Below are 24,326 nucleotides of genomic sequence, written 5' to 3' on the forward strand. Positions count from 1 at the left end.
GAAACCTTTTGTAACATTAGAAATGTCTTTTGATCTATTTAATGCATTCTTGCTAAATACACATTCATTTATTTAAAAAAAAATGGTTGTGTAGATTTTTTTTTTTTATTTGTGAAACATAAAAGGAGATATTTAACAGAATGCCCAAGCTGCTCTTTTCCACATAATGTATGTACATGGGGCTGTCAAAAAGGACAACAAGTAAACTAGTCTACATATAACTTATGTGCTATACTAAATGCCTTTCAGAATTATATGATGGAAAACAGGGGAAGAAGGAGGTGAAGAACAACATGCATGCGCATTGCGCACACATCTCATTGACATTCTTGTCCTGTTTCTTATGAAGCAGCAAGTTTAAATGTTTGGAGGGTGAATGAGATTTAAGAGCTAAGCCAGAAGGCCAGATTTTCACTGAATAAATAAAATTTCAGTTTTTTCCTCACACAAATCTTTTTTGGGAGAAAATGAAGTGAACTATTTCTCTACAAAGACTGTGACACACTAATAAAAGCATTTATTATTTATCAGCTTAGAACTATCCTAATATCCTCCCCAAGCAATATGATTTGAGGGTCTTTGTTAAGGTTATATATGTAGTTGTGTCTATTAATTATAACCTACTGTTTTTTTTTGGTTTTTTTTTTTTTTTTTAATGATCTGAAGAAGAAATGATCCAAGATCATCAGCTTTACCTTTGAGCTGACTTTGTTCACCTTTTTTTTTTTTTTTTTAAATGACCTTTGTTTTGTTTGTTTTTTTTTCGTATGAAATTCACAAGATTGTAAAGTACCCATTGATTGATGTGTGTGTGTGTGTGTGTGTGTGTGTGTGTGTGTGTGTGTGTGTGTGTGTGTGTGTGTGTGTGTGTGTGTGTGGGCAGAGTTGGATCACAAGAGGTCAGCCCAAGTCTTTTTGGATTTCTGGATTCTTTTTTCCACAAGGATTCCTCACAGGTAAGAAACAAGTTTGCATTAATAACTTCTCTGGAAAATAACAGAATTAGGCCCTGCCTGGAAAATACGTGAAATCCAAACTTATGTATACAAGATTTTTCAAATGTCATTTGAAACACCTTTGTTCAATAAGAATTTGGTTCATGTGTCTCATAGGTGCACTGCAGAATCATGCACGTAAATACAACCTGCCCATTGATGAGCTGAATTTTCGTTTCAACATGGTACCAGTGTACAGAGACCAGACCCTTGTCACTGAAGCTCTGAAAAGCCTTGAGCCAGGGAAGGAACTTGACATGGACAAGGAGGTCAGCCTGGTAACAAGCAGGGATACATGTGGATATATTTTAACATAGATTTTTGAATATGAATACAACAATACTTTAGATAGATACTGTAAACATGAACATCATGAGCCCATGATAAAGGGATATCATTTTTATTTTTCCCTGAGGTCCACTTTTTTAAGCTCCAATAACAGTCATAATTTAGTTTTAATGATTTTCCTCTTTGAATTACACTGCCATTCACAGGGTTTGGCTTATGCTCACCAAGGCTGCATTTATTTGATAAAAAAAAAATACAGTAATATTGTAAAATGTTATGATTTTAAATAACTATTTTCTATTTTAATATATTTTAAATGTAATTGTTCCTGTGATGGCAAAGCTGAATTTTCAGCAGCCATACTGCATTATTCAGTGATCCTTCCAAAATTATTCTGATATGGGGATTTGTTTGCCAAGTAACATTTCTTATCATCAGTGTTGATAACAGTTGTGCTGCTTAAAGCTGCAGTCTGCAACTTTTTTTGTGTTAAAAATTTACAAAAATTATATAATGAGAATATACAACATGAATCCATTTTCCAAACCGTGTTTTTGTCTTATCCTGGATCATTATGGTACACTTTATAATAAGTGTTTATATTCGGACTATTTCAGACCAGACTGGTAGGACTCGCCGCAGAGTATCACAGTAACTGCGTGACTCGCCATAGACATACATGGAGAAAAGTAGCTCCGGCTAGAATGTTCCTCCGCAAGATGCATGCAGTTCTGTTTATTAACCGCTAGAGGGCCAAAAATTACGGACAGCAGCTTTAATATATTTGTAGAAACAGTGAAGCATTTTTTCAGGATTTTTTGAAGAATAGAAAATTTAAAAGAATACTATTTCTTTAAAATAGAAATCTTGGTAACACTTAGGGAACACATATAAACTATAAACTATGACTTTTCCCTTAATAAACTCTTAATTTACTGCTTATTAATATTTAGTAAGGTAGTTGTTAAAGCTGCAGTCCATAACTTTTTTTGGTTAAAAATTATCCAAAATCAATTTTTGAGCAAGTACATAACCAGCCAGTGTTCAAAACTAGAGCCCGACCGATATGGGCCGATGCCGATGCCGATATTAACTCGAAAAGAGCCGATTTATAAGCCGATATTTTGATTTTGAAAATAAACTGGATATTAGACCCATTTCCTATAAACTACACTTACACAACATTCAATAGCAAAATATCTGCCTGTTCTATGTATGTGGGCTGTATAAACCATTTTCCAGAAGGGATTGTGTTAAAAAAAGCCTTAGATTACAGTCTTAATGACTAAACAATTGCACATCAAAAGTATATATTTTTTAATGATCAAAAAACAGTCAGGTTTTAAACATTTAACAGTTTTACTTACTTCCAGTTGAAGCTGGTTTTAACAGTCTGTGTGTGTACTGTAAATAAATTATAATACTAAAGTTAAAGTAAAAGAGCTATACATCAAAACATCGTCATGCGCTGGCGAACGTAAAGTTAGCCTACTGTTACCGGAAGATTACAGAATCAATTCGAAGTTGAATGGTTAACGTTAGTGTCATGAACACACCGCTGTCAATTTTGAGAAGAACCACCTTCAAACAAGTTAATAGCAAGCATTTAAGGGGCCTGCTAAAAAGGAAGCTATGTTAGCGTTAGAATAACGTAACAGTTGTTGTTTTTTCGAGGCACGCTGTACATAACTTCTAGTCATTGAAACTGATTTAAATGCAATTAGCTCATATCGGCCGATAATAAAATAATTAAACTTATCATTTTGATGGCGGATTGTAATCCAGAAAGGTCCAAATGACAGTCATCAGTGACAACTAGAGATTCACCCGTAGTCAAAAAGCAAAAGACTATGGACTGTGGAGTGGCTACAGAAATTGAAATCTACAGGTAACGCTAATACACACTAAATACACAGTCATGTAATGCTGATGTTGTTAACATTAACAATTTGAGAACAAAGTATAACAATAATAATAATTTGCATGGTTTGGCATGATCCGAGCTAAGCGATCGTTGGATTTAATCATCATTGGCAGCACGATTTTTTGTAGGCCTAACGTTAATACTTTTTTCCTCAGTTGGTCAGAACAAAAGTGGCAGACATGTTACTTACTTGTTCAGATGATATTTTCCAGTGAAAATTCTTATAATGGTCATACTTTCAAGACGTTGAATCTGTGATTCTGAAGTTCAGTATCCACACCGGTGCGGTGACTGACAGCAAACATTAGATTCATCCGCGCTGACGAACTGTGCCGAGGCACAACGCACGTACAGATAACTGTTCCGCATATGACTGCAATTGTAGGTTTCAAACAAACGATGCCGACAAAGAGGAAAAATCGTGGACTGCAGCTTTAAGTTTACATATTGGATTAAGAATGTAGAATAAGGTCATGCTGAATAAGGCATTAATATGTGCTTAATAAGTACTAATAAATAGCCAATATTCTATTAATATGCATGCTAATATGTACCTAGTTAAAATACACTAAAATAAAGTGTTACCGAAATCTTTTACAACATCATAAATGTCTTTACTTTCATTTTTGATCAATTTAACGAATCCTTGCGAAACAAAAGTATTAATGGTTTTTAAAAAAATCTTACTGACTCTATTAATGGGTAGGCCAAGTTGCTGAACTCAGCAAAGGGGTTGTCCTGTATTTTAAAGGACAGAGAAATTTGAGCTATAAACCCAGCCTTTCATCAGTTTTTCATAATGCATTTTTAATGGATTTTATTTCAAAATGAAAAAAAAGTTGTCATGGTTAAATCTCAATCTTACTTTGTGGTCTGCAGCTTCCCACCATGGAAGATGGTGTGTTGGTTCATGGGATGTTCATGGATGCTTGTCGCTGGGATGACATGAACATGGTTATTGAAGATGCGCTGTCAAGGGTGATGAACCCCATGTTGCCTGTGGTGCATTTCGAACCTCAGCAAAACTATGTTCCTGAGCCCACTCTCTACCACGCACCACTGTACAAGACCTCGGCTCGTGCTGGAACTCTGTCTACTACAGGTCATTTTACTACAGTCTTGTGAAGTTATACAGTTCTAAAAAATTATTTTTAAAAGTTCTTTAAAAGTTTATCCTGTTCCTGCCACAGAGTAAAATAGAAATAAGTTAATGGGTTAGTTCACCCAAAAATGTCATAAATTACTCACCCTTATAACGTTCCAAACCCGTAAGACCTTCGCTTCATAACATGAAGTTTGAACCACTGTAGTCACATGGACTATTTTAACAATGTCTTTACTACCTTTCTGGGCCTTGAAATTGGTAATAACGTTGCAGTCTATCGGAGACCAAAAAGCTCACGGATTTCATCAAAAATAATATCTTAATTCGTGCTCCGAAGATAAACGAAGGTCTTACGGGTTTGGAACGACATGAGCGTGAGTAATAAATGACAGAATTTTCATTTTTTGGTAAACTAACCCATTAATTGTAACTTTAAATCTCACAATTGTGACTTTAAACTTGAGCTCACAAGGCAGAAACATTCTTCCATACATTTACCTCCAGTAGGCCATTGTAAAAAAAAAAAAAAAAATATATATATATATATATATATATATATATATATATATATATATATATATATATATATATATATATATATATATATATATTTTTTTTTTTTTTTTTTTTAATCAACAGTTTAAACCACCTTTTTTTTTATACCTTACTTTGTTCTTTTATTAAATTGTATATTTTTTGTTCTCTGTTAGGCCACTCCACAAATTTTGTGGTAACTGTGATGTTGCCATCCAATCGGCCCAGTGACTACTGGATCTCAAAAGCCTCTGCACTACTCTGCCAACTCAATGAATAAGCAAAGCTTTACTTCTTGACTTTAGATCCTTTCTCAAGACAGCTTTTAGTGTTTTTGAGCATAAGTAACATTAAAGAATTAAAGAATTAAAAAAAAAAAACATTAAGCATTAAGAATGAATTATAAATCAACTGTAATGTTGCTTTTTTCCTAAATGCAGCTCTAAAATGAATAAATGCATCTACAATACATGTATAAAAGTAGAAATACTAGTTGTAAGTGAAACAAAACTGGGTAAACATAACGCATCCACATGCGCAATATCCAGAAAGTGTGAATTAAATGCCAGCAAATACTTCTGCAAAATACATAGATTCACCTGGAACTTTAAATTGTTTTATTTATTTTTTTTATCTATATTTTCTAACAAAATTACTTATATCCACAGTGTTTACATAGTATTTTTACATAATACAACAGAGCACAGGGTCAGAATGAAGTCACAAAATAATGACACTCTGATTACTTGGACAAACTGGACACAAGTGAGAGATTTGGACACACTAATAACTGCAATATTTATATAAAAATGTCAAAATGATGACAGTTACAGAGCTTATTAATTCTACTGTTAACGTAGGTTATTGTCGCTTTGGTAGAGAAAACATTTGCTATAAATTTTACGGAATTGTATTACAGTTCAGTGACAACTTTTAATTCTAACATAATATTAAATGATGCCAAAAAAATGAGTAAAGCCGAGAAATGAAAAGAAACTGTGATATTTCCAAAGGGATTATGGGATTGAAACTGTGATTTCCAAAGGGATTATGGAATTGATTATGTTGTATTTCAGCACATAAACTTCACAGATGTAGCTGTTGCGACTAAAAGTGTTAGCACACTTAGAACACATCTTTACATAAACCAACCTTCAAGTGCTCAGTCCAAATACAGTATATAAAGACATACAATATCACCCAAACAGCTTGTCCAAGTGTCTGTATGTTTGTTCAAAAAGTTCAAAAATACACAACTTTGTCAAGTTTTTTTTTTTTTAGTTTTTTTTTTTTATCTTAATTATGTTAACAACAGTTCACGTTGATCTCAGAACGATGAGAAGAGAAAGGACTCGACTTTAGTGATAGACACTTCTCACACCCAATCACGTGTTTTTTTTAATATATATGTATATCTTTAAAAACCCCCAAAAAAATAAAATAAATGCAATGCTATTGCAATTATGTGAAGTCTTTTGAGACTGCCTCAATAAAGTTTGGCGCGGACATGAGAATGGTAAAGGTGCAGATGATGGAGAAAAGTGAAAACGCCACCAGACAGAGCCGATCCACGACTGCTGCAGCAAATTTCCACTCGCTGCAGATTGCCTCAGCCTCATCCTGGTCACGGAATCGCTGAGCAATGTACATCACTTCCGCCAGGATGCGATGAATCTCCTGTTCTCCTGCAAACATCCTCGCTGCCTCCCGCTGTTCTTCATTTGGCGACCCGCCGACTCGACCACCGCTGCAAGACACGCCAGAGTCACTGCTGGGTGGGCAGCAAGCACTGTCAATGGAGTGGTAGCCAAAGTACAGGTTCATGTGACCGTTGGTGGTTGAGTTGGTAGAGGTCGGCTGACCGGGCATTACCCCCATCTGAATGCTGCTGGCACTGGCATGGTGTGTAGGAGAATGGTCATATTTGGAGTTGGCTTTGCGTTCCTCGCCCGGCTTCTTCATGCGCAAGAACCAGGCACACCAGTTTAGCAGGATCACGCGCACCTAAGAAGAGCAGGGAGAATCTGCTAAAGATGGAGCACTCAGATGGGTGAACAAGACATTTCTCCCTTTATAATGATGATGATACTGTATGAAGTCTCAGTATATTTCATTAGATTATGGGAGAAAGTGTCCACTAAAGGTTTGTGTGTTTAAAAATTCAAACATTCTTCAAGAGGCAGGTGCGTCCCACTGGACATGAACCAAATAAGAAACACCAGACAGCTTTTCTTCTCATAAGAGTAGCTGAGGATACATTAAAGTTTAATACAAATAGACCTCATTACCTCTCCAGTGGGAGACCAGGATTCCAACTGCACTAAAGTCATTCTAAAACTCACCAACATATTGCATATATTCAGGATTCAGGAGGTTTTCTCTGATTTTTGTCACAAGCAATTTTTTCAGCTGGATTTTTGTGAATGCAGCGTTAGTTGCTTGAACAGAAAAGCAATAGTTAACATTACATAAGTGCTGGTAGTTGGTAAAGTTCCAGAAGTTTTATGTTTTATTTAAAAAAATATTTTGGAGTAATGCTCTGCAAGAAAATGTGAAGAGATTTAATGACTTTAGGGTGGATGAGGAAGCCTAAAGGAATACAATAAATGTTTATCCTGAGTCACAGTATGATGCCCAGTTTTTCTTCTGTAACAATTTGCAAAGTCTGCTATTGTATGATGCCTAGTGTAAAATCTTTGAAAAGCTGTGCAATGTATTCCAGCCTTAACTCTAGATATCCACTGGTGTGCAATGAGCGGATGTTGCCAATACATTCTCTGTGGGAGCTGAGAAACACAAAAAGCATCAAAAAGTTGAGTAACACTCAGTAAACTTTATTTAAATGAGATGACAAATGCTTTGCAGAAGACAGTTACTTTGAGCGGTGATGTTTGCAGTGAAGTTCTTTGCAACTTTCCAACTGTAAAAAGTTTTTTTGTTTAAAAATGCAAGACGCACTGCAACAGAATGGCAAAAAATGCAGTCTCTCAATATGTGATTTTAAAAGTTGAACCTCTTAACACAGCATCTTTAAAACACTGTTGCAGCGCAACACTCAGATGTCTATCTAGCCTATGTTTACATAGAAAAATAAAGTCGGCTCTAAAGTTTAAATTCGAAGTAGCCTGACCTAGAAATCATAGACAGGCAGTGTTATTTTAGTGTCATTGATATACTATTAGTTTTTGTTAAAATTTTTAATTAGATTTTTTTATATTTCACTTTTTTTTTTACTTTCCTTAAAGTTTTAGTGTAGTGCATTTTTATAATTTTTTTTATTTTTTATTTCTATAGTTTTTATTACATTTTAATTATTATTAACTTAGGCCATGTTCACACAGCAGCAGAATATGGTTGTCAGTCCTGTATTTGAGTCCTTAAAACGGTTATGTTTTTTTGCGGGAGTGACAACCACATTCTATAACCAAACTCACACCCGTAAATTTTCAGACAACCGCATTCTCTGAATATTCGCGCTGTATGAACGGAACCGCACTTGACAACTAGTTGTCTGTCACGTCATACAGTGCGAGAGAGCCGCTCTGCTAAGGTGTTTTGTGTGTGGTTTCGCTTTCGGTAACTTACTGCGACAGAGATATGGGCTGTGTGTCATCTGAAGGTGCTAGATCCAGTCACTGTTCTCCACCGGAGCGGCTCCCACCAGTTTTGTGTTTCTTTTCCAAATTCAAATGCCGTTTCATGCACGAGACGTCACTGTGTGTGCTGTGTGACATCAATGTGTGTGCTGTGTAAACGGGACATTTCAAGACTCACACCTGTAAGTAAATGGGTTTGTCAATCCCAAAAACTGACAGTGTGAACGTGGCCTAAAAGAAAACGATATGTTGCTTTGGTGACTACATGAAAAAAAATAAGTTTAATATTTTTTATATTTTATTTCACTTCATGTTGATTTTATTTCAAGTAATGATTTTTTTTTTTTTTTTTTTATGGGTTTAATTTTTAGTTTTAGTTAGCAATAATAACCCTGTTCTGAGGTCATAGTCCTGCACACTTTCTTTTTCACCTTAATATTAAACTCTAAAATCGTCTTATGTTACGAAGGTAACTATTGGTTCCATGTGGTAATTGTGGAACGAGACACTGCATCTTGGTTTGATGTTATGGGGAACGTCTGGCCCAGGGAGATCATTTTAGACTACTAAAAGGGGGAGCATAATAGGGGAACTGCAAGAAAAATTATCCACTATCCTAGTCCTAAAAACTCAAACCCCTACGGAGCCACAGGGGAGTTTCAGCTGTACTACCCCAGAGTGGTCGGGGAAAAGCATTCACACCCTGCCTGGAATCGTCCAGGATCCAAAGACTTCAAGGGTGCCCAATAACAATGAGAGATGCTATAAGCAAATTACCTCTACTTGTTAGGTTCTAAATGGATCGGTAAGGGTTTACAATGGGGAGCGGAGGACCCTACTTTAAACCCCCCGACAGTGGGGGATGGTTCCACTCTACACTTAACCCTGAAGAACAGCCTACCAAAGGAAGCCTGCTATGTGCTAGCTAGCTTTTAAAAGGGAGCCAACGGGGAGCTATCCGACTTAAAGACCTCAAACCTACTAGAACACTCTTCTAGCACCTGCTATAGCCTGTAATTAATTAAATTAGCCATAGTCAGTGACAGAAAACAAGGAGGGATGCACCCCCCCCCCCCCCCCCCCAACCCCTGTCTCACTATTATAGCTAACCAAGCTCAAACCTGAGTTGAATACGTCCCACCAAAGGAGAGCAATTCCAGCCCACCAATATAACTGCTAAGGGGGCTAGGTCTGCTCTATCCTATTATAGCAGAACCAAAAAGGGGAGCCAAGGATACTTAAGGCTGCCACACTTATGGTCGCTGCCTGGAAGTATCGAGAACCATATACTATAGATAGTAATGGAGCAACATAAACAGGAGTCAGCCCAGATTCTCATTACCTTGTTACCAACCCCAGGTGTTTCCTTACTTAATTTCCCAATTCTAATGGGGAAGGATTTTAGCAGCTTTACTCTCAAGCCCTGTGCCAGACCTGTCAGAAGGCGGGTCGTAAAATAATCGAACACGGCATTTACATCAGTTCAGCCTCAGAGCCTGATGTAAGTGCTTGTTACAACCTCTTGTGCCCCATACAAACCCTTGTTTGGGTTAGAGTTGGGGGGAAGGGGGGTATGACTGCTTCAGGAGACAGTCCCTGCCCCTGGTCCAAATCTTTAAGCAGATCTGTCTGGTATGCCTGCAGCATGGCCATTGCAGATGCTTTGAGAATAGGGCCTAGCCCAAACAGAGCTTATTCATTGTGAATGTCTCACAATGGGCGCATTCAGATTCCGTGAGAACTGAAGGCACATGCTCCACACCCAAACACATAACACAGAAGTCATGTGTGTCCTCAGGTGTCAAAAACCTGGGACTTGCTCGAGTGTTTATCCATGATGATCGCTTTTTTTAACACATGCTATTACAAACAAATGGCTCTTAAAGACCAAAAAAACTGATGACGTACATTGCACGTGCCCTCTTTATACTCAAAGGCACTCTAGTAATGATGTCATGGACTGTCGTCGGCCAATAAAATTGTCGTGTTTATACACGTGCTTCAGACACTAGTCACGCTGTCAACTATCCCCATAGCGTCAATTAAGTGTGGGCTTGGTAGTGTTGAGGTCCACTTCAAAAGGGGAACTGCTCAATTTAAAGAGTTTTAACTCACCCATCTTGGCATCTTTCCCCCTTGTGGATCATGATGATGAAACTGCAGAACGAGGACAGTAACAACAACCGACAAGCCTACAATCATCATGGTGCTGGCGAAGTACTGAGCTATTGAGCCAAAGAAGACACAACTGTTTAAATCTGCATGCTGTACTTTCTAAAACAACATCAACGAAGAAGTTCTTCATGAGATTCAGTACATAATATGAAAACTCAGCAATTTGGATGTAGCCCTTAACTTACCTATGAGAGGAACTGAGTCGGAGGTGGCCGGCATGATCTCAGCCACCAGCAGCATGAAGACCGTTAATGACAAGAGGACAGTGATACCTGACAGACAAGTAAAAGTGGAAGAAGTAAGTATAAATTAAAATAATGTCATTCCTTCATGCATAATTTTGCATATATGGTCAAAAATAAAACTTGACTGCATGTTTATTTTACCCAGTGATATCTTCTCTCCAGAATCAGCTGGCAGCAGGAACACAAGCAGAGCCAGGCCAGAAATGAGCACACAGGGAATGAGCAGATTCAGACCATAGTACAATGTTCGCCTGCGCATTGTTACTGTAAATGTCACGTCAGGGTAAGGCTCCTTACAGCACTCATAATACAGCTCATTACGCTTCCCAGGGACCCCTGACAAAACACAAAGGAACGCATTCAGGTTTATGTCGTACAACAGCAGACATTTTCCACAAATACAGTACACTCTGGTGTCCCATTACTTTTTATGAAGCAGTAAAGGCACAAATCCCATGTTTTTTGTTTTGAGAATTATTAGATATTGTCTAACATGAAAAATGGTTAGTTTTAAGCATTTAATGGTTTGTGTAACATTAGCAACACATTATTAGCTGTTTGATAACGTAGTCAAGCAAAAGGCTAATCAATCATATTAATTGCCATTATGTGTTCGATGTTGTAGAGAGCTATACATAAAACGCATTACCATTCTGATACATCAACTTGTAGATGACACTGTATAATTCACTCTTCCACTTCTTCTTCTGAATCAGTTTCTGGTTCAAACATATATGGCTGAATTAAACCAGTATTTCCACTTGCCATTGTGCAGTATTTACTACAGTAAAGTTGACAGAGTGTATCAGGTATTCTGAGCTTTATTGACTGGTTGAGGCGGGGCTAATTTGCATATTCATGGTCTGCATATATTCAAACAAATCAAAGTAGTTTAAAGGTGCCCTAGAACCAGTTTTTACAATATGTATTATAAGTCTAAGGTGTCCCCTGAATGTGTCTGTGAAGTTTCAGCTCAAAATACCCCATATATATATATTTTTTTTTTTTTTTTAACTGCCTATTTTGGGGCATCATTAACTATGCATCGATTCAGGCTGCGGCCCCTTTAAATCGCACACTCCGTGCCCCCCAGCTCTCAACTATAATACAGTGCATTTATAAAGTTCACACAGCTAAAATAACCCTCAAATGGATCTTTACAAGATGTTCATCATGCATGCTGCATGCATCGGATCATGTGAGTATAGTATTTATTTGGATGTTTACATTTGATGCTGAATGAGCTTGAGGCTGTCCTTTGTGGCTAAAGCCAGAGATGTTCACGAGTCTTTTATCTGGAGTCTGAGTCAAGTCTGAAGTCTTTTAATTCTAGGGCACCTTTAAAGGTATATATATTATATAAATATATATATATATAATTTTTTTTTTTTTTTTTTTTTACCAGACCCTGTTTTATATATGCTTTCTTTGTAAGAGAGCCAGCAGAGTGGTTTTTAGGTAAAAGCTAAGGCAGGACTTCAAAGTGACCCATCTCCAACAGAACTGAGATGAAGGCCTTTCTGAAAATAGAGGCTGTCAGCCAAGACAAGCATTGTGACAGGACCAAATCACAGACAGGATCTTCATGACCTTTAAAGTGCATAACCGAGAAAACTTGTTTTTTTTTTTGCTAAATCTAAAGAAAACACAAGAATCAGCCATTGTTTATTCTGTTTCGTTTCTTTGATCTTGGTGTGCACAAAACTGATATTTGCTTTCCTTTTCCCTAAGTTTTGCAATGCAGTCCACTTAATCCTACAGTGCTCTCCAAAGTACAGATCAAATTCAATAATTCTGTGTTTCACAGTCAAACAAGCCCAACCCAAGTTTTAAAGATTTTAAACACACTGATGTCGTCTATGATATACAGTACCTTAAAAGTCGATCCAAACTCCAAAATGCATGAAATAAGCCTTATTTCTACCAGTTGCGAGAGTAAAGGGAAACAATGACATGACATGCTGCAAATGAGACAGCCTTGATCTGTCCGGGTCAGACAGCCCTCCTCTTCAATTGATTAAAAATTAAATCAAAATTGTAATTAATCAAACTAGGCAGGCGGAGGAAGAGCTTTCATCAGGATTTCACGCCGGTCAGAATTGTTATGGCACTCAGAGACAATCACATCAAAGCAAATGGCTGGTTTGAGTCATTTAACTGATTACAAAAGACATACCTGAGTGATGTGGTTTGTGTGTGTGTTTGAAGGGGGAGGGAACTTCCATTTACAATGATAGTTATGCAAATTTGTCAGACGAATGGAAAAACGGGAAAAAACACCTAATAGCATATATAAATATGTAGAAAGATTCTTATGTATCGTATATGCTTACACTTCTCTGCAACATAGGGATCAGTAGGTTGCACCTGTGTGTGTGCAAATGTGTGGCTCCCTGAGGTGTTAAAGATGCCCATTCACAGACTGCCTGTGTCACTGCACAACCTTGGCACCCAACTGGCCATTGGTGCCTGGCAGAATCAGTGCCAAAGCACTGCCAACTACCATCAGGACCCCATCTGTTGAACAGACCCTGGGTCACATTGGCAATGAAAGCGTAAAAATGAAAGACTGAGACAGAAACCGAGAGATTAATCATCCAAACACGATCAGATTATGAGATTAGAAAACCTGCGCCATGCAAACATTCATTTCTAATATTAATATTTCTAATATTAGTGCAAAACATCCTATGGTGTTGCACGATTACAAGAATTTCACACGTTAACAATGTTATTTAATCCTGTTATAATATAAAACCACATAGAAAAGTAAATTACTTTGTTTCGGTCGACAGGATGTTGAAATTCTGTCTGTGCTGTCTTAATTCATGAGAATAACAGAAGAAAAGCTCTCATGAGGTTATGAGAGTCAAGACATTCTCCAAATTTCTCTCCTTTTATTCTCCAAGTGAATATGGACATAAAAAAGAAGAATGTCTTTCAAAGACCTTCTGTACTGTGTTAAGTTTCCCTACAGTCCAGCAAGAGGATGAAATTCTCCACTCAGCATTCAGATGAGCCAACAACACTTTTACACACTTTTCTATGAAAGATATAGTGTCCCTCCAGGCAAAGAAAACACACCTGACCTATATGATGCTACTGACACTTGAAACCAACAAATGTGTGAAAAGCAAACAGATCTATACCATTAAAGAGAGAATGTGTGTGTCACAAGTTAGAAAGGATGTGTTTGTACTTGGTGCTTTCATAAAAATGGATTCAGATCCTCACAAAATAATTTCTCTCGCTCCCTTAAAACTGTCAGCCCTTAGCGTGTCATGTCCAAATTGCAAAACGTATAATTGTTTCAAAACAGGCCCATTTTCTATGCCCATTCTATGCCCATTTATTGGCTGCAAAGGGGGCACTCGTGATCACCCTTCTGAAATATAAAATGACAAATGGGACACCCTACTACGCCTAGAGTCTCGTGGACTCGTGGACATGATCACGAACATGTGACAGCCATTGTATATCCACAAGATCGTAAGAACACATGAAGTTATAAACCCGATTCCAAAAAAGTTTGGACACTGTACAAATTCTGAATAAAAAAGGAATGCAATAATTTACAAATCTCATATACTTATATTATATTCACAATAGAATATAGATAACATATCAAATGTTGAAAGTGAGACATTTTGAAATGTCATGCCAAATATTGGCTCATTTTGGATTTCATGAGAGCTACACATTCCAAAAAAGTTGGGACAGGTAGCAATAAGAGGCCGGAAAAGTTAAATGTACATATAAGGAACAGCTGGAGGACCAATTTGCAACGTATTAGGTGAATTGGCAACATGACTGGGTATAAAAAGAGCCTCTCAGAGTGGCAGTGTCTCTCAGAAGTCAAGATGGGCAGAGGATCACCAATTCCCCCAATGCTGTGGCAAAAAATAATGGAGCAATATCAGAAAGGAGTTTCTCAGAGAAAAATTGCAAAGAGTTTGAAGTTATCATCATTTACAGTGCATAATATCATCCAAAGATTCAGAGAATCTGGAACAATCTCTGTGCGTAAGGGTCAAGGCCGGAAAACCATACTGGATGCCCGTGATCTTCGGGCCCTTAGACGGCACTGCATCACATACAGGAATGCTACTGTAATGGAAATCACAACATGGGCTCAGGAATACTTCCAGAAAACATTGTCGGTGAACACAATCCACCGTGCCATTCGCCGTTGCCGGCTAAAACTCTATAGGTCAAAAAAGAAGCCATACCTAAACATGATCCAGAAGCGCAGGCATTTTCTCTGGGCCAAGGCTCATTTAAAATGGACTGTGGCAAAGTGGAAAACTGTTCTGTGGTCAGACGAATCAAAATTTGAAGTTCTTTTTGGAAAACTGGGACGCCATGTCATCCGGACTAAAGAGGACAAGGACAACCCAAGTTGTTATCAGTGCTCAGTTCAGAAGCCTGCATCTCTGATGGTATGGGGTTGCATGAGTGCGTGTGGCATGGGCAGCTTACACATCTGGAAAGGCACCATCAATGCTGAACGGTATATCCAAGTTCTAGAACAACATATGCTCCCATCCAGACGTCGTCTCTTTCAGGGAAGACCTTGCATTTTCCAACATGACAATGCCAGACCACATACTGCATCAATTACAACATCATGGCTGCGTAGAAGAAGGATCCGGGTACTGAAATGGCCAGCCTGCAGTCCAGATCTTTCACCCATAGAAAACAATTGGTGCATCATAAAGAGGAAGATGTGACAAAGAAGACCTAAGTCAGTTGAGCAACTAGAAGCCTGTATTAGACAAGAATGGGACAACATTCCTATACCTAAACTTGAGCAACTTGTCTCCTCAGTCCCCAGACGTTTGCAGACTGTTATAAAAAGAAGAGGGGATGCCACACAGTGGTAAACATGGCCTTGTCCCAACTTTTTTGAGATGTGTTGATGCCATGAAATTTAAAATCAACTTATTTTTCCCTTAAAATGATACATTTTCTCAGTTTAAACATTTGATATGTCATCTATGTTGTATTCTGAATAAAATATTGAAATTTGAAACTTCCACATCATTGCATTCTGTTTTTATTCACAATTTGTACAGTGTCCCAACTTTTTTGGAATCAGGTTTGTACATTTGGAACAGGGCTACAGTCATGAAGACCATAGGCTGCCATTATGCAAATTTGTTACATTGTTATGTATGTATGAAAAAGGAAGAGAGACTTGAATTGCTGACAACTTGCTTCAGCAGGAGACAATACCTTTATTTGCTGTGCACTTTGATCTTTAAAACTTCAGACAGCAATATTACACACTGCATGAAAGGTATTATTCGAAAAAAACCTGTTAAAATATTGAAATATGAAATTTACAAATTTCCAGGGACTCTTACCCACTAAATCCCACTCTCCATTGGGGATGTATGTAGAGATGTCCACTGCCTGCATCTGTAGGTCCAGCAACCATCCGTTATGAGTCCAGGAGCCAAACTTGAGGTCACATTTCTGTATATCGAATGGGAACCAGCGCACATCTATGTAACATGTACTCTTCAGAATACCTGCGTGGTTACACACAAACATACACACTGCTGCATATAAACAAAATCAATTATAACAATAAAGAAAGTCATGTTGGAGTGTAATTGTATACATTATGAAATTATCTTAACTATATATTACACTTGTTAAACCTGCAAAACTAACTGTAGCCAAACATATAGAACAAGCGTAGAACACACATAGAACAAAAATGATGAACCAATTTTTCTTCTTTATATTTTGAGTAATTTAGCAAAATTAGGGTTAAAATTCTGATATTAAAATTAGCCAATACAATAAGCCAATAATTATTTTCATGTTAGCCGAAAAATGTAGTAAACAGATATAGTAAAATTTCTACACTACTTCGTTTGAATAAACACATGTATATTTTAAATTAGATGCCAAGGCAAAATTTCTCATTTTCATTAAGTTTTAAGTTGAAGTACTGATATAACTACAACTAAATAAACTAAAACCAAAAACTAAAATGTAATAAAAATGGTATAGACATTTAAAAAAAAAAAAACACCAAAAAAAAAAAAAAACACAACAAAATTGCTAAAACTTTAACTAAAATTAAAATGAAAACAGAAAATATACAAATATTTTAAATATATTATAAATTATAAAAATATTAATAGTATATATAAATATGAATACATATTAATATAATATTATAAAAATAATAATTTTTTAAAAATCTAATATCGGCCTGTGCATCCCTTACTAAAATCTGTCAGTCTAAAACAAGGTCTAAGATGTCTAAGACCTCATCTGTATGGTTGAATAATTAAAAGTGGCAAGGATAATTCATACCTGGTGGTATGTACTGACAGGCACCTGATGCATTGACCAAGACATTCGTATGGAAGGTGGCATCAAACCTCTCATCAGCACTGCAGAGAAGAGTGCAAGAAAAGAAAAAAAAAACAGAATAAACTTCAATCAAAATATTTTGCAACTGCATTCCTGGAATTGGAATTCCTTCTGAAATGTTAGCTGCCCTGTAATCTGCATAAACTGACACACAGGTTAAACAATCAAATGCCAGTTATTGTCTTCATACTATGCGATGGGTCATTATGCAGCTTAAAATAATTTCTATGCCAGTAGCTCTAGAATAATATATGTGTCCTTTTCCTTTTCTGCTTCTCCTACCTCCCAGTCCCAGAAGAATAATATTCCTTAGATTAAAATGTCCAATTCAATTGACATTGTGGTTACTAGGAGGCAATCCAACAGTTGTATTATTCAAAAACCTATTCATAATTAATCATACATACCAAAGCACCATTAGCAATATGATTAAGAAATGAAATTCAGGTAAAATCTCAGCAGGGACAGAAGCATTTGATAATACCTTTATAAAATAATGTCATAAATCCTCAGTGACATTTAAGACTTATTAGTATGTAGGAGGTACAAAATATGGCTCTAAACATGTCAAGGTTAATTATAGACCATGTCCTGACCTTTAATTGATGTGGGGGTGTAATGTGTGAACACATAAATGTGCATGGTGTGTGTGTGTGTGTGTGTATGTGTGTGTATGTACTCTGACTTTAGGTACTATGCACGTTGAAGCAAAAATGCTAAAATATGCATGCCGTGTGTTATGCATGTTATACATTTATATGAAAATGTGGTTACACTTTATTTTGATGGTCCCCTTTAGACATTCTGTTGACTCTAAGTAACATTGCACCTACATGTCAACTAACTCTCAGAGTATTACTTGAGTATTAGACTGTTAGTGATAGGGTTAGGGTAAGAATACAGGGTAAGTAGAATAAGTTGACTTGTACTTGCAAAGTTACTTATAGTCAGTAGAATGCTTGTTGGGGATCATCACAATAAATTGTAAGCAGACATTCTACTAATACTCTATTAAAACTCTAATGAGAGTTAATTGACATGTAGCTGCAACATTACTTATAGTCAACAGAATGTCTAAAGTGCACCATCAAAATAAAGTGTTACCGAAAATGTGAGCACTATGTGCCATTACATCATATAGCCACTTTAAAGCCAGCATATGCCAGCATCGGTCTGGCTGAAAATGGAAAAGTCAGCATTGAAATATATAATATTGTTATATTTTCAGTTTTCATTTTAATTTTAGTTAAAGTTTTAATAATGTTGTTATGTGCTTCTGTCATTTTTATTAGTTTTTATATTAATGTTTCTGTTTAGCTTTAATTTATATCTATTACAGTTTTAGTAATTTTATTACTTCAACTTAAACTTAAGTTTTTTATCTAATTTTTATTTATCTCATTTTATTTAAGCTTCATTTCAATTAACGATGAATGATTTTTCATAGTTTTAGTTTTAGATTAGCAGTCATTTTTTGGGGGGGGCATTTTTTTCAGTCTTTTACTTATTCGGCACACTCTTTAAATATTTGGCTTTGAGTTAAAACACAAATACCATTATGTAACATAAAACAAGATGCAAGACACTTGCCCTTTTGGGATATTATGCTCTTATATGACATTCCTTTCAGTCTTAAAACTTGTCTTAAAAGTCTTCTTTTCAAAGTTAAGAGAGGACAAAATCCCATACAAAGTTCCATACCCATGAGATTGTCGGATATCAAGGATGACCTTTCAACAACATTGCCAATGTAATAATGTCCCTAATCCTTTCCATTTCTCAGAAAGCTGTCCTTTTTTATAGTGGTTTGGCAGATTGCCAAACTGAAAGGAGGCTGTCTAGTTAACAGCATGAGACAGGAGTAGATGGTTAAAAAAAAACTCACATTATGACAGAATAACTATTTTGACAGAAATTAGCTTGAGAACTAGACTGTAAAATATCACTTTGCCATACAAATCACCTGTCAAGCTCACAATGATGCTTTTGCTTAACATAAAATATGCATTACATACCTGTACAAGTTATATGAGCAATATCACACTCATAGCCGTGCGATATGGCTGTATATCAACACGGCCGGAGGTAATCACAGTGAGATTACTCGTGTGATATTGCTAATATAACAATTAATTTGTATTGCATTTATTCAATATACAGTATAGTAGTCTAAAAACTGAAATAGAATCCACAAATCCCTAAATTATTGATTTAAGAGCAGTGTTAAAGTCACAATGAAATCAAAATGGCCAATTTTTTTTTTTTTTTTTTTTATAGAATGCAGTATTTACTATAAATTATTTATCCATGCATATCATTATTTCTTAAAATTGCCCTCATAATCTTAATAACTTCAAAATAACTTCCCTTACCCCTCTTCTGTTCTCTAATGATGTGTTCATTGTTGTGAGGACGGGACAACCTGTCACAGCAATAGCAAACCACAACGATCCAATCAATTTTCAATGGACAAAATCAAGTCCCACCCTTCATTTTTTTTTCTTGTTTGGAAGCTGATACACTCGGATATACGTCACGATAGGGAAGAATAGACTATTGAGACTTCCGTTGCTCTTTTGTTTGATGAGTTAGTAGCTGACGTCATATATATTCCGTTTTAGTGTTGAAGTAGACAACAGATGGTTCATTGTTAAGCTGAGAAAAAAAGCATCTCTTTGACCATATCCTCTTGCCTCACTGTGATAAGGTGAAGTTGACAACTTTCCATTATGCACAGAAGCATTCTCCATCAATCTTCCTGCTAAAACTTTGCATTGTTCTCCTGTGAAATAATACTGACACATATTAAACAATCAGATTCATCCAAGTTACTTTAAGTATTCCAATCTATTCTAAAACAAAAATTGCAGAATCAATCACACGTGTGCATAAGCTTCTGTGCTGCACATTTACTTTATATTGCTTAATTGGCACAGATTTCTCCAGTTTAATGCACCCCACATCATCTAAATGCATCCTGCCTTGTCTTTAGAGGTTTATCCTCTTTTGACTCTTCCTCAGAGTCAGTCAGCAAAGTCAGCATCTTTTTTTGCGTTTTCTCTTAATATATTCATCTTAAAGTGGCATGATGTTTTAGCTAACGTCTTCTGCCAAGAGGATTATTGTAAATTGGCTGAGTGATATAAGTGGCCATGAGCGATATTTTAAGGTATGCGTGATCTGGCAGAATTTGGATGATGTAGCTCTTTACATCATTTCCTTAAACAGCAAGTAAATTGTTAAAATACAGTTTTGGGAAGAGGTGACACCTGTCAAGCCATGACATAAGAAATTTGCATAATGCAGATTTATGAAGCCAGGCCATAGAGAAGGCAATTACTGCTGTCAGTCACTGACACAAAACACAGCTCCCCTTTCTCTGTATCATACAGGCACATTTAGTTGCAATTCTAATTATCCATGACAAATGTGCTAAATTAAAATCAAATTATTGTAGAGAATATGGCATTATTGTTAGAGTGGTATTATTAATATGGTGGAAATAAACTGTTTTCAGAGCACATGGGACCAACCTAGACCAGCATAGTAATAGACATGCTACTCCTGGAGGCCCATTGCCCTGCAAAGTTTATATTCAACCTGCTTCAGCTTGTGATTTTCAAGCATTCTTGAAGAGCTTGATAAGATGGTTCAGAGGTGTTTGTTTAGGATTGGAGTTAAACTCTGAAGGACAGTGCATCCCCAGGAGCAGGGTTGAAGACCTTTGGATTAGTGTACTAAGAAGGTCTAAATAGTCGATACATTTCCTTTCTTCAACAAACTTCATGCCCCTTGAGTCAAGTCAAACAGTTCCTTTTCAGAGTGGACCTTTGACGCTGTGTCTTGGTGTTGACACATTAGCATGACCAATGCCTGAGCATGTGTAACCAAAAGGCAATAATCACTGGTGAAACACCTAAGAGTTTAAAAGGACGTCTGAGTTACACAACATTAGCTTTTTGTATTCAGGAGCCATTTGTTTGCAAGCAGATGAAGTAAACAATGGAGAGCAGCAAGAGTTTCAGACAGTGTGTTCCTCCGTGTAGGCATTATCTCATACCCGAGGACTCACGTGAGCTCTACGTCATCTGCTTCGAAGTGTAGCATGCGAGTTCAGCTCTTGATAAGTTTACTCTAAGAAACCTCTGCTCAGGCTTCTCTCTTTTTATGAGGGGAGAGGGACAAATGTCTGCACCCCGCGGATCGCGCCCTGCTGCTGCTGAGGGAGTGTGGTGGCTCCATTCAGTTTGAACTGGCGGAGGAGTTCGGGAAAGGCATGTCAAATTCCCAGGTTTCTCAAGCCAGTTTGAGCGATCTGTTGAATTTAGAAGCCTGCTCTGCTGATTTTTCTGATCCAGCAGAAAGCATGCTGCTGGCACAGTCTAGTTCTGAGGAGCTAGACAACATTTCTCTCTGAGGAACTAGATGTAATTGGAAAAAAATTATAGTGTTATGACTGAGTTTACTCCTTCTGTCAGCCCTGCACAGGAAATTGTTGGATGCCAAGGTTAAGTCTGACTGGGTCACATGAGAAACTGAAGGTCGCTCGTGGCCACAGATCTGGCTCTCTGGGCCACCAAAAAGACAACTGTGGCCATCGGTTGTTCGATGCCGGTTATGGAGAGACACCTGTGGCTAAACCTGTTGAGGATCAGGAAGAAGAAATCTTTCCTCCTTGAAGCTCCTATCTTGCCCACTGGACTCTTCAGCACCTCCATTGAGAGTAGGGGACAGAAGCAAAAGACTGCAAAAAGAAGGAGGCAAGACTTCTGGATGGTGATTGCTAGGAGGCGTTCAGAAAAGTATGACTGAATAGCGATCATAACATCACCCTCTGTCCCACTGGCTCTGTCTTGGACTGATTATGCAAGTGGTGTATGTCGCAATCTGACCCATGATCCAATGTGGTCCACGGGGAATACTTCTAACACTAGCGCTTGTAGAAAGAGTTCTCTTTGATTGCAATTGCGTTCTTCATGTTTACTAGAGGCTTGATCATTACTGATCTCAGATTATAGGAGGAATATCCTTTTTTTTATATCTCCCTTCAGTACTTCTACAGTCGACTGGGAGTAAAAAAAATGTGGAAAAAGGAACAAAGCAGGTTGTTCTTTCTTTTTTTGGTGAAAAAAATAAGGAAAAGAGAGGATCATAGCTGACTGCTTTCTCTGTCTCTTTTATAGCGAACTGATATTACTTCATGCGATGCAGAGACTTTTTCATAACCCAGAATAGCCCAGGTCAGCTATTTTGCTTAAATTTCTGGAGGCTTTTCCCAGGGTAGAGCTAATGGGGATGATCGTAATCCTCTCTCTTTATCCTCCCTTATGAGAAAGGGTCAAGTAGGATAATGCTCTGGATGGGTTGCTATCAGTCGACAGTGGGCACCAAGCTATGGTAAAGGAACGCCTTTATGTGTTGCGTGGAATGCCATGCATGCCATGCTTCTCTTTACTGTCCACTCCAGCTTCCCTCTAGACAAAGACACTTTAGGGTTGATGCAGGGTAAATGGAATTTTGTTGGGCAGTTTGCAAGTGTCCCTCTATTCCATTTACCTCCGTCCCCAACCAGTATTGAGGTTTAAAGTAGGGTGTACGTTACCCTTTGGTCAGGGTTGCTTGGTAATGAGAGTCATTATGGGCAGTATGGTACGCATCCCATGCTCCTCTTATATTGCCCTCTCCTATTTGTCTCAGAGTTTAAAAAGGGCTAAAAGCTTCCCTCTGCATATTTATTTCTTCATGGTTGAGGCAAGGCAGATGAATGATTCTGCACAGCATCCCTCTTTTCATTTGCCTCCCTCCCCAACTGTAGTTGGGTTTTAAGTAGGTCTGTGCTCTAAGTTTTGGATCAGAGTTCTAAGCAAGGCTGAAAGCTCCCCTGTAAATAAGTACCCACTTAGGGTCAATAATAGGTTGAAGGAATTATGGTGGGCAGTCCGCATTGCATCCCTCTATTTCATTTACCTCCCTCCCCAGCTATGGTTGGGGTTCAAAATAGGGACTTTATCCCCTTGGGATGAGAGCTATTATTAATGAAGCCTGGTGTTGAGGGTTGTTATGGGCAGACCGCTAGTATTCCATGCACCTCTTTTACCGCCCTCTCCAGTATACTGGAGTGTCAATTAGGACTAATGGCTTCCTTCCAGTCAGATTAATTAGTCAAATTAAACTGTTTTGGGCAGTCTGCAGTCTCTCTGTTCCATTTATCTCCCTCCCCAACCATTGTTGGGCTTCCACCCTCTCTGATTATTCAGAATTTAAGTAGTGCTAAAAGCTTCCCTTTTACACACATACCTCCTTAGGGTCGATATAGGTAGATGGAGTTATTATGGGCAGTCCGTGCAGCATCCTGTTATTCCATTTACCTCTATCCCCAACTAGTGCTGCATTTGAAGTAGGGACATACGCTTCCCTTTACATATGCGCCACTTGTTGCCTCCCTCTTTTATGATTTGTTTGTGGTTGGGATATATATTCTTACTTTGATGGTGTCGATACTAAGGTTGTAGCTATTGGCAAAGCTATATAGCTATTGCTGTCCACTCCTCGCCTGCCACCTTTTTTAGTAACCTCAGCTTGGGGGTACTGGCTGCTAGTATGCTCCCTTGGTAGACTGCTCCATATGAGTGTCTCAGGCTTAGCATAACATAGCTGAGGCTTTGTTGTGTATTCCCCTTATAGCCTTGCTTCCGGGGTTTCAGCCTAAGAACTGTCTGGTGCCAGGATTAGGCTGTTTAAACCTGGACTTTCCTCATCTGAAGTCAAAAGTTTTAGGGGTTATTCCCTAAACACTTGTGGATACTGGCTTGGGGAGCAGAACCACTGTGCATCTCTTGCACAAGTCACATAGGCTTTGCCCTTGGGTGTTGACATGCTCTTCTGACTGTAGTAGGTATTGCGTTCCCCATAGCGTCAACACCAAGATGCAGCATTGAAGTTCCACTTTAAAAGAGAAGGTCTCAAGTTGAAAATGCAACCCAGTTCCCTGAGAAGACAAATGAGATGCTCCATCTCGTTGCTTCAGGACATGCCTGCATGTCTCCTTCAGACAAAAGAATTGATGATGTA

At 37.7% G+C, this 24,326-nt stretch overlaps 2 protein-coding genes across 2 annotated transcripts in view; one reads left to right on the plus strand and one right to left on the minus strand.

The window, feature by feature from the left end:
- The window catches only part of dnah6 (dynein, axonemal, heavy chain 6), a 91,222-nt gene extending 85,907 nt beyond the window's left edge, over positions 1-5,315 (plus strand). The window contains exons 76-79 of the mRNA XM_048197639.1: positions 884-956; positions 1,113-1,264; positions 4,087-4,309; positions 5,023-5,315. Coding sequence (XP_048053596.1) covers positions 884-956; positions 1,113-1,264; positions 4,087-4,309; positions 5,023-5,126 — 552 coding nt within the window. The 3' untranslated portion in view covers positions 5,127-5,315. The remainder of the gene's footprint in view (positions 1-883; positions 957-1,112; positions 1,265-4,086; positions 4,310-5,022) is intronic.
- A 133-nt stretch (positions 5,316-5,448) lies between these two features.
- chrna8 (cholinergic receptor, nicotinic, alpha 8) overlaps positions 5,449-24,326 on the minus strand; it is a 77,925-nt gene continuing 59,047 nt past the window's right edge. Inside the window, exons 5-10 of the mRNA XM_048197641.1 lie at positions 17,196-17,275; positions 16,229-16,396; positions 11,004-11,198; positions 10,803-10,889; positions 10,558-10,667; positions 5,449-6,850 (exon numbers count right to left, since the gene is read on the minus strand). Of these exons, the coding sequence (XP_048053598.1) occupies positions 6,308-6,850; positions 10,558-10,667; positions 10,803-10,889; positions 11,004-11,198; positions 16,229-16,396; positions 17,196-17,275 (1,183 nt within the window). The 3' untranslated portion in view covers positions 5,449-6,307. The remainder of the gene's footprint in view (positions 6,851-10,557; positions 10,668-10,802; positions 10,890-11,003; positions 11,199-16,228; positions 16,397-17,195; positions 17,276-24,326) is intronic.

The sequence above is a fragment of the Megalobrama amblycephala genome, linkage group LG7 (genome assembly GCF_018812025.1).
Source record: "Megalobrama amblycephala isolate DHTTF-2021 linkage group LG7, ASM1881202v1, whole genome shotgun sequence".
Classification (NCBI taxonomy): Eukaryota; Metazoa; Chordata; class Actinopteri; order Cypriniformes; family Xenocyprididae; genus Megalobrama; species Megalobrama amblycephala.